We start from the raw sequence: 7650 nt of genomic DNA on the forward strand, positions 1-7650 counted from the left end.
AAAGTTTTTTTAATTCTTTTTTTTATTCAACATAACTGCAAATTTTTCCCTTTGTTTTTTCTTGATTTAGTATTTCATATTGGCTGTTGCTATGGAAACGATTAACACCAGCGCAGTGTTGGAGGTTCCGCTGACCAATCAGAATGCAGCAGAAGTTCAACATGGCTGTGGTTTAGAAAGCCTGTCAAGCTGTTCGTGTCGTGTGGTCAGAGACGTACGACATACGCTACCTTCTTGTGGCTCTTGAGCACGGACGGCGTGACGAAGGCTTTCTCGCACAGGTCACACTTGTACTTCTTGTGTCCGTCATGCACCACCTGTATGTGTACGTTCAGCGTGTCCTTGCGCTTAAACGTGGCGTCGCACTGGTCGCACTTGAACGTCCTCTCACCTGGACGGGGGGGGAGAACAGACGAGACGTGAGACATCCGCCGAGGAGGTACAATTTCCTCTTTTTTCTGCACAAAGGGCACGAGGCTGCTTTTGTCCTGCTGGTGAAAGCTTCTTCCACCACTTGCCATTTCTGTGTCCCGACGCCTTTGTGGGAGCCACTTTGCTGCCCCAAGTGTCTGTCTAGCTTCGGAAAATTGTTCTATTATTCTCCCCGAGCTATTTTTCACACCGAAGGACACGGGCGTCTGCACTCAAGTCCATGCTAAAGGGTGGGGAGGAAGGAGCGAAGAAGCGAGAAAGAGAAATGAAGTGGCTGACAAATAGGACTGAAGTGAAGGGTCCGTGTAATTCTTTAGCGGAAGCCGCAGTGGCTTAAAGGCTCCCCTTCAAAAGCCGGCCTCTCCCTCGCTACGATTTTATAGAACACCACAAAATAATGGAAACGTTCCACAAAAATATGGGCGGTGGAAAAAAAACACGTCTGTGAGTCTGATAAAACTCTGCTTTGGGTTGCAAACAATAAAAAAAAAAAATGCAGCAAATGCTATTTCAGAGCCTGGCTCTATTCCCTATATAGTGTTTCTAGGAATAGTGTGGAAGTGCACTGAGCTTGATACGGAAAGACATATGGACTGGAGATATAAGACAATATGATACAAACTTATAAATAAAAACAGGTATTTAAATATTTAAATATGCAGAAAATGGTCGGGTTCGTGTCGATGGCTGAACGTCTTTATCGCGTCTCACAAGACAATGGTGTTAATATGAAGCTCATATGAATGTAGACACTCAGGACTTTAGGAATTTGTAGTGTTTCATCACTACTTATGTTTTTCACTAAAATACCAGGAGCGATATATATATATATATATATATATATATATATACATTGAAAAGTTCTACACGGATGTTTGTATGTTCAGAGTAAATATTGATATCAAACCCATTTCTGCTCTCTGAGATGTTCCAAGTGTTTGTTCAGATTTATCTTCGACACTAAAATTCAGTGTAAGATCATCGACAGATGGACAAACACACGTCTCACACGCACCGAAAGAACAACAATGACTCATTTTAGATCAGACACATGACTATAAGATCATCTTAACACTGAACGAAGACGTCGTACGTTAGTGTACCGGTCGAAACTGTCCTGATTTGCAGAGTTAAAATAGCTCGACTCCTGAGATTTGACCTCACAACCTCCTGGTTCGTGGCACAGCCTCTAAACCGCCACCACAGAAGGAATCTCCTCCTCGAGATCTGTTCTCTGTGAAAGTGTTTCCTACATTCATCACGCTCTTTAGGGTTTGGACCAGACTCCAACAGCAGGAGGGTTTTTTTTGTGAGCAGAAATGAAGCGGCATCTTGAATCACTTATTACTGTTGCGCGGGGTCTCGGCTATTTGTGTCACTCATCGCTTTTTTTAAAAAAAGGAACGTTTTCTTCATCAAGGAGCCAGAGAACTAATCACTAAGACTAAAGGGAATCGCTCAGGCACTTACTCACGACATTGATGCTGAAGCGGGATGCACGAGAAGCCCTTGAACATGCGTGTGTAATATAATATCCCAGTAACAGCGTGTAATAGATTTATTGCAGTTTTTCCCCTATTGTTATCCTGCTTCGGAAAAAAAGATACTTGCCAAAAAAAAAGATTCTTACTCATAACTGAAAATCCTAACAGCATCTTTTATTAAGCTTGATCTCTGCATCTTACATGTCGTTTATACAACTGTTGCCATGGTTACGATTTTTTTTTTTTTTTTACAGCAGCTTATGAAAAATTCCTTTCTAAAAAATCCATCGCGTGTTCTTAAGAAAGAGCAGGAAGTTTTCTCTCTTCAGGTCTGTCACCGCTGGGGAAGCTGAAGACCGTCGGCTCAGCAGGAACCTAAATCTACATCTGGGTTTCTGTAAAGCTACTTTATGATTATGGTTATTTCTAAAAGCCCTGTACGAATTATAAAAAATAAAAAAAAATAAAAAAAGAACTGGAAAGAAATATTTTTGTCCAGTAATGAAAAGATATAAAAGTGGATCTCTTTAAAAAAAATGATATTCGTGTAGATGGAGAAGAATATGGCAGGCGGAGTCCTGCAGGGTGAGGGGGCGTGGCCACCAGCCCCCGGGGAGGACAGCAGGAAATGCCTGTGGCTCTATAATCTCTGTGTCATCGGTCTAGACTGGGGGGGAGCAGAGGGCAGCTACGTCCTGGCGGCTCCCCTCACTCACACACACTCACACACACACTCACACACACATATGCACACACACACACACACACCATACGCAGGGGTGGGAATGACGTAAATAAAAGACAAAGTGGGGATTGAAGAGTACGATCCGTATTTCCGTATTCTTCATTTTTCCGAAGTCATGCTAGCTTCAGGAAGACTATACTGTGGGTAAAAATAACAAAGTTTGTACCAAAAAAAAAAACATTAAAAAGTCTAAAACAAAATGCATCCATTTATAAAGGGAAAAAATAACCATTGCCAAGCAACCACTACAGTGTAATCATGAGATAGCGTGAGTTTAGCTACCTAGGCTACCTGCCAAAGCACACGTTATCATTCTTGCTTGCGGCATAAGATCGTACGTAATTTTTGCACACGGCCGTGCACAAAAGCTCTTTACTCTGTACAGCACCAGCCTTAATTTGTAAGACAGGTACTTAGTTACAGAATGAGTCACTTAGCAATACAAACAACAACAACGGAGTTGTTATAGTTCAGCGCTGTGTAGCTCCTGCAGCAGGTCAGACGTTTCTGGAAACGTTCCTGCAGTTTAAACACATGCTGTATCGAGTCTGTGCTGAGCGCTGGGCGCGGCGTTAGCGCTTCTCTCATCCGTTAGCGCTAAAGTCCGTGTTGGGTTACATAAGGACGGACTGCATCAGCACGTGGTGTGTGTTTAGCGAATGCGTCTAGTGCGCACGAGACGGGAGAGGCGTTAAAGCGTGAACACTAAAGGAGTGACGTTCTGGGATGACGCGCGCACGCCGTTTGATGAGGTGTAGCTTACTGTTGTGGATGAGGAGATGGCGCTGGAGGGAGAACGGCGTCCGGAACAGAGCCTTACACTCCTCACATTGGAAAGGCCTTTCCTCCGAGTGTGTCTGAAAGAGAGAGAGAGAGAGAGAGAGAGAGAGAGAGAGAGAGAGAGAGAGAGAGAGAGAGAATGAGCTAATAACTTAATAAAGTTATGCTATAATAATTATTTTCAGTGATTGGACCCCTAAACGTAACTCGTAGCAAACATTTCTCTCTGAGCTGTGTTTTGGGGTTGACACTAGCCACAGGAGGAAAGGTCGAAGGTCATTAGGTCTCAGCAGGGGTCAGGGCTTCGGCTTGGGCTCCACAGTGGCTGATTGGACTGATGATCTCCATTAAGATAAGAGGCTTACGGCTCCTCATTTCGCCGACAATCTGTGCGTCTGGTTGCGGAGCCTCTTTCAGTTTGTTTCTCCATCTTTACTTCAGCTGAGTTGTGTGTGTAATGAGGATGTAACATCCAAACCTCAGACTTAGTAACGACAGATTTAGGAGTCGGGGCAAAAATTCCGAAATTCCGTTTTCTCCTGACCTTGGAGTAAAGCCCGTTTCTCTGGCGTGATATGGGCGTTAAATCCAGCGCCGCTGTCTGACAGTTTGATGTAGCCGCAAAACATCGTGATGAAATTGATGTTTTTTTGGGTAGGTCGCTCCGGGCTTGTCGGAGTTCTGTCTCGAACAGCCTTGATGGAGCTTTTATTGGAAATGTAGCATATCTGATATGTGTTATTGAAACCGAAACTGTACCTCAGAGCTGTAATGTGTGTAAGGAATCGAACAATTCATCCCGATCACAACAACTGATTGCGCTTCGGAGATTATCTAACACCAGAGACGGGATTCGGGGATTCATTCTCTCAGCATAAGGGCTTTATCCTGGTCAGGGTCACGGTGGGGCTGGAGCTTATCCAGGGAATTCTAGGTGGATGGTCAGTACAGGAGTCTCACTGTATACACACACACACACACACACACACATACACACACCTTCTTGTGGTTCTTGTAGACATTGCGGTGAGCGAACTCTTTCCAGCACAGCTTACACTTGTACGGTTTGTCTTCGCTGTGGATGATTTTATGAGCCGTCACCTGGTCCAAGCGCTTAAAGCTGCGGTTGCAGATCTCACAGGTGTAGGGTCGCTTCTCTGGTGGCCAAACACACACACACACACACACACACATTTAGATGGTGTAGATGGTTTCCCAGTGAAGTCTTTCCTCTCCCTTTTGGTGTTCACCTACCTGAATGAGTGATCATATGACGCTTCAGCTGATTGGTGGAGATGAACTTCTTGTCACATGCAGGACAGTCGAATATCTCATGGATCTGAAGGTGGAAGCAGAAATCAAGAACGTCACTTATTCGCTCACATAAACGCTGATGTTAAACAATAAGCTATTTCGAGACACCCTCTGAGACATCATTCGGAAGAACCCTTGAAAAGAAACGGAGGCTTTTCTTTGTGGAACTGTACACGATAGATGTATAGATGATTTAAACATCTATTTCAGACATCAGGTGTTCCATGGGTTTTCTTCGCCTGTTAGTACGACGAGGAAGAATTAGTTAGTTAGTGGAAATTGGCAAGAACCAATTGTGGAGAAAACAAATAGGAAAAAAAGTTCTTCCTATGTGGACTGATGCTAAAAGTGTCCAAAACGTCTAACGGTATTCCAGCACTTTAAGGGCTTGACACAACAATGTCACACAGCCAAAACACACAAAATTACAGCGCTGGAGTCTGAACCCAGATTCCCGGAGCATGCACGAGTCAGTATAATTGTAGCCTCGCTCAGTTTCGAGTTCCCCTTGGGTCACCTTAGCGTAGCACCTTCACGACGTCCTCAGATCAACTCTCCGTGGAAAAACTTGATGTTTTTAAAAGCGGCTCTGAGCCGAACACGGGCAGACTGGAAAATAAGTAACCCTGGAGGTCGAGACAGCTACCCTGGTCGGTCCGAAAACACCCGATAGAGTCTGGACACGTCTCTGATGAAGGACCACACAAATTCGAGCGAGGGATAAAAATGATAGTTATATACTGCATGGAGGTGACACCTCCTCGGTGGTAAAACGCAAGATAAACAGACACTTCAACTGGACAGTGGAATTATTGATGGCTATCAGAGTCAGAGTCGGAGTCAATCCCGGACCCTGGAGACTCAGGAAATACACTCAGACCGCAATAATATTTGTATAACGATGATGTGTTTCTGCTTCAGCTTGACGTGCTTTTTTATAGCGAGTCATTAAGAGTCTGTAACTCGGTAAAACAATAAAACCAATCTTTTTTAATACTCCGTCTCCCATCGGCCCTTTTCATCCGTGACGGATTTGCGCTCACTAAATCCCCAATTCTACGGCCGCCTTTGAGAAGAAACGTGTCACGTCACCGAATGTTCTCTTCGGGGAGATAACGCTGAAGTGGATTCGCAAATGATGTCATTTACATGCTCGGGCGCTGAGCCTCGTATCTATGTGTAGCCCGACAAAAGCACGTTTAGCCTCCAGACCTCATTTATAAAACATTGGCTTTTTGTTCGATCCTGAAAATGTGCGTGGAGTTAAACGTCAATCCGTTTTGTCTTCTCTAATCTCCTCGCGCTAAATCGCCGAGCTTCGCCGTGTAAAGATTAGCATGAAGTCAGAACCAAAGAGAAGCTGTTAAAGACTGAAATAAGGATTTGTGGATAAATGCAATGTAAATCTCTGTAAGTCCACTGAGTTACAATGTGAATACTTTCGGCATGTAAAATTTCTTCGTAGAACGCTGTGAAGACGGCTGGGCAACAGGAAATGACATCGTACTATTATTAACTTCCACAACAATAAATGGATGGCAAAAAAAAATTAATCTCTTTCTCTTTAATCGATAAAAATGTGAAACTGTTGTCAGATTTTTGGGGTATCAAAGAAATAATGCACTTGAGTGTGAGCTATTATTGAACAATAAAGGTCGTATTAGCGCTGCTAAAGCTTTGAGAGCGTTAGTTCTCCCCTGGGTCCTAAAGCTCCAGACAGGACCTGGTCATTTAGGGTGAGCTATGGAAGAGGAGAGGATGAAGACGAACAGCTCAACCACGATCACATCTGTTTCGTCGAAGCGAGCATGTGGTAGAGCCATCAGGCGGGAGGCTGAAACGGGACGGCCGTAAAGGGGAGCGAACGTGTCCTGAGAGGAACGGGGGCTTTTACAGGCAGCCCTTGTGGTAGGGGTTTGTTGGGGCAGAAGACGGTAAATGAATAAAAGGAGTAAAGATTAGATTTCATTACAGCGGTCGCTAGCTAAGTGAATATGTTTAAAGGCTGATATTAATCTTTCGCTGCGTCGGACAGAAACACAGGCGTGTCCTTCATCTTCTGCTTGAGGATGAATCCTTGTTGGGTTTTTTTTCTAATTAATGTTTGATATGTTTGGAGATTTACTTTTTTTAAGCCTGTTTTGACGTTAAATGATTTTCTACAACGGTTGAGACATAATGATCATTTCCTGTAGGACTTCAGCCTCGCTTTATCTCTCAACTCTTCATCTGTATACTGAGATGAGGAATAGCAGAAATATGGCACGAAGCAAGACATTAGCACCGAATATAATAAAATACACCGAGAGAGTCAGAGGAAATAATGTTAATACAGGAAAACTTCTTAATCTATTACGATTCTGTATCCGGTCTTAAATCCAATTACCGTCGATTTCTTCGTCCGACTCCGGACTCGAGTCTTGGGCTTTATTCTGACCTGCGTTGTGTTTAGTGTTTTTTGCTTTTCAGTGGCTTTTCGCCGGGAGGAATCCTGACGCCAGGGTTAACGGCTGATACTCTGCTCTTTCCTGCTCTTACGTTTCACGAGAGCCTCGGGGACGAGTCGGTGAAACAGAAGACGAGCTTTTCTTCTGTGCTCGCGCCGGCGTTAAAAAAAAAAACAAAAAAAAAAAAAACGTTCGAGCGTCAACATGAACCTCGCCTCCTACAGAGAGGACTGAGAGAGAGAGAGAGAGAGAGAGAGAGAGAGAGAGAGAGAGAGAGAGAGAGAGTGAGAGGGCTGATGTGAACGTCTGGCAGAAATGCTGCGAGGGATGAATATATTTGGAAAGCTGGAACCTGAGCCAATGAGAATGGTGAGGCTGACAAAGAAAAAGAAGAACGGAAGACTTTCAAGGGGAAAAAAACAACAACACACGTGAGAGAGACAGAGAG

At 44.0% G+C, this 7650-nt stretch overlaps 1 protein-coding gene across 3 annotated transcripts in view; it reads right to left on the reverse strand.

Moving 5' to 3' along the window:
- The window catches only part of prdm5 (PR domain containing 5), a 46961-nt gene that overhangs the window by 28157 nt on the left and 11154 nt on the right, over nucleotides 1-7650 (reverse strand). For all 3 annotated transcript variants that reach the window (XM_027145205.2, XM_027145204.2, XM_027145207.2), the window contains exons 9-12: nucleotides 4696-4780; nucleotides 4441-4598; nucleotides 3425-3518; nucleotides 231-391 (exon numbers count right to left, since the gene is read on the reverse strand). In XM_027145205.2, the coding sequence (XP_027001006.1) occupies nucleotides 231-391; nucleotides 3425-3518; nucleotides 4441-4598; nucleotides 4696-4780 (498 nt within the window). The remainder of the gene's footprint in view (nucleotides 1-230; nucleotides 392-3424; nucleotides 3519-4440; nucleotides 4599-4695; nucleotides 4781-7650) is intronic.

This window comes from Tachysurus fulvidraco, chromosome 23 (assembly GCF_022655615.1).
Source record: "Tachysurus fulvidraco isolate hzauxx_2018 chromosome 23, HZAU_PFXX_2.0, whole genome shotgun sequence".
NCBI lineage: Eukaryota > Metazoa > Chordata > Actinopteri > Siluriformes > Bagridae > Tachysurus > Tachysurus fulvidraco.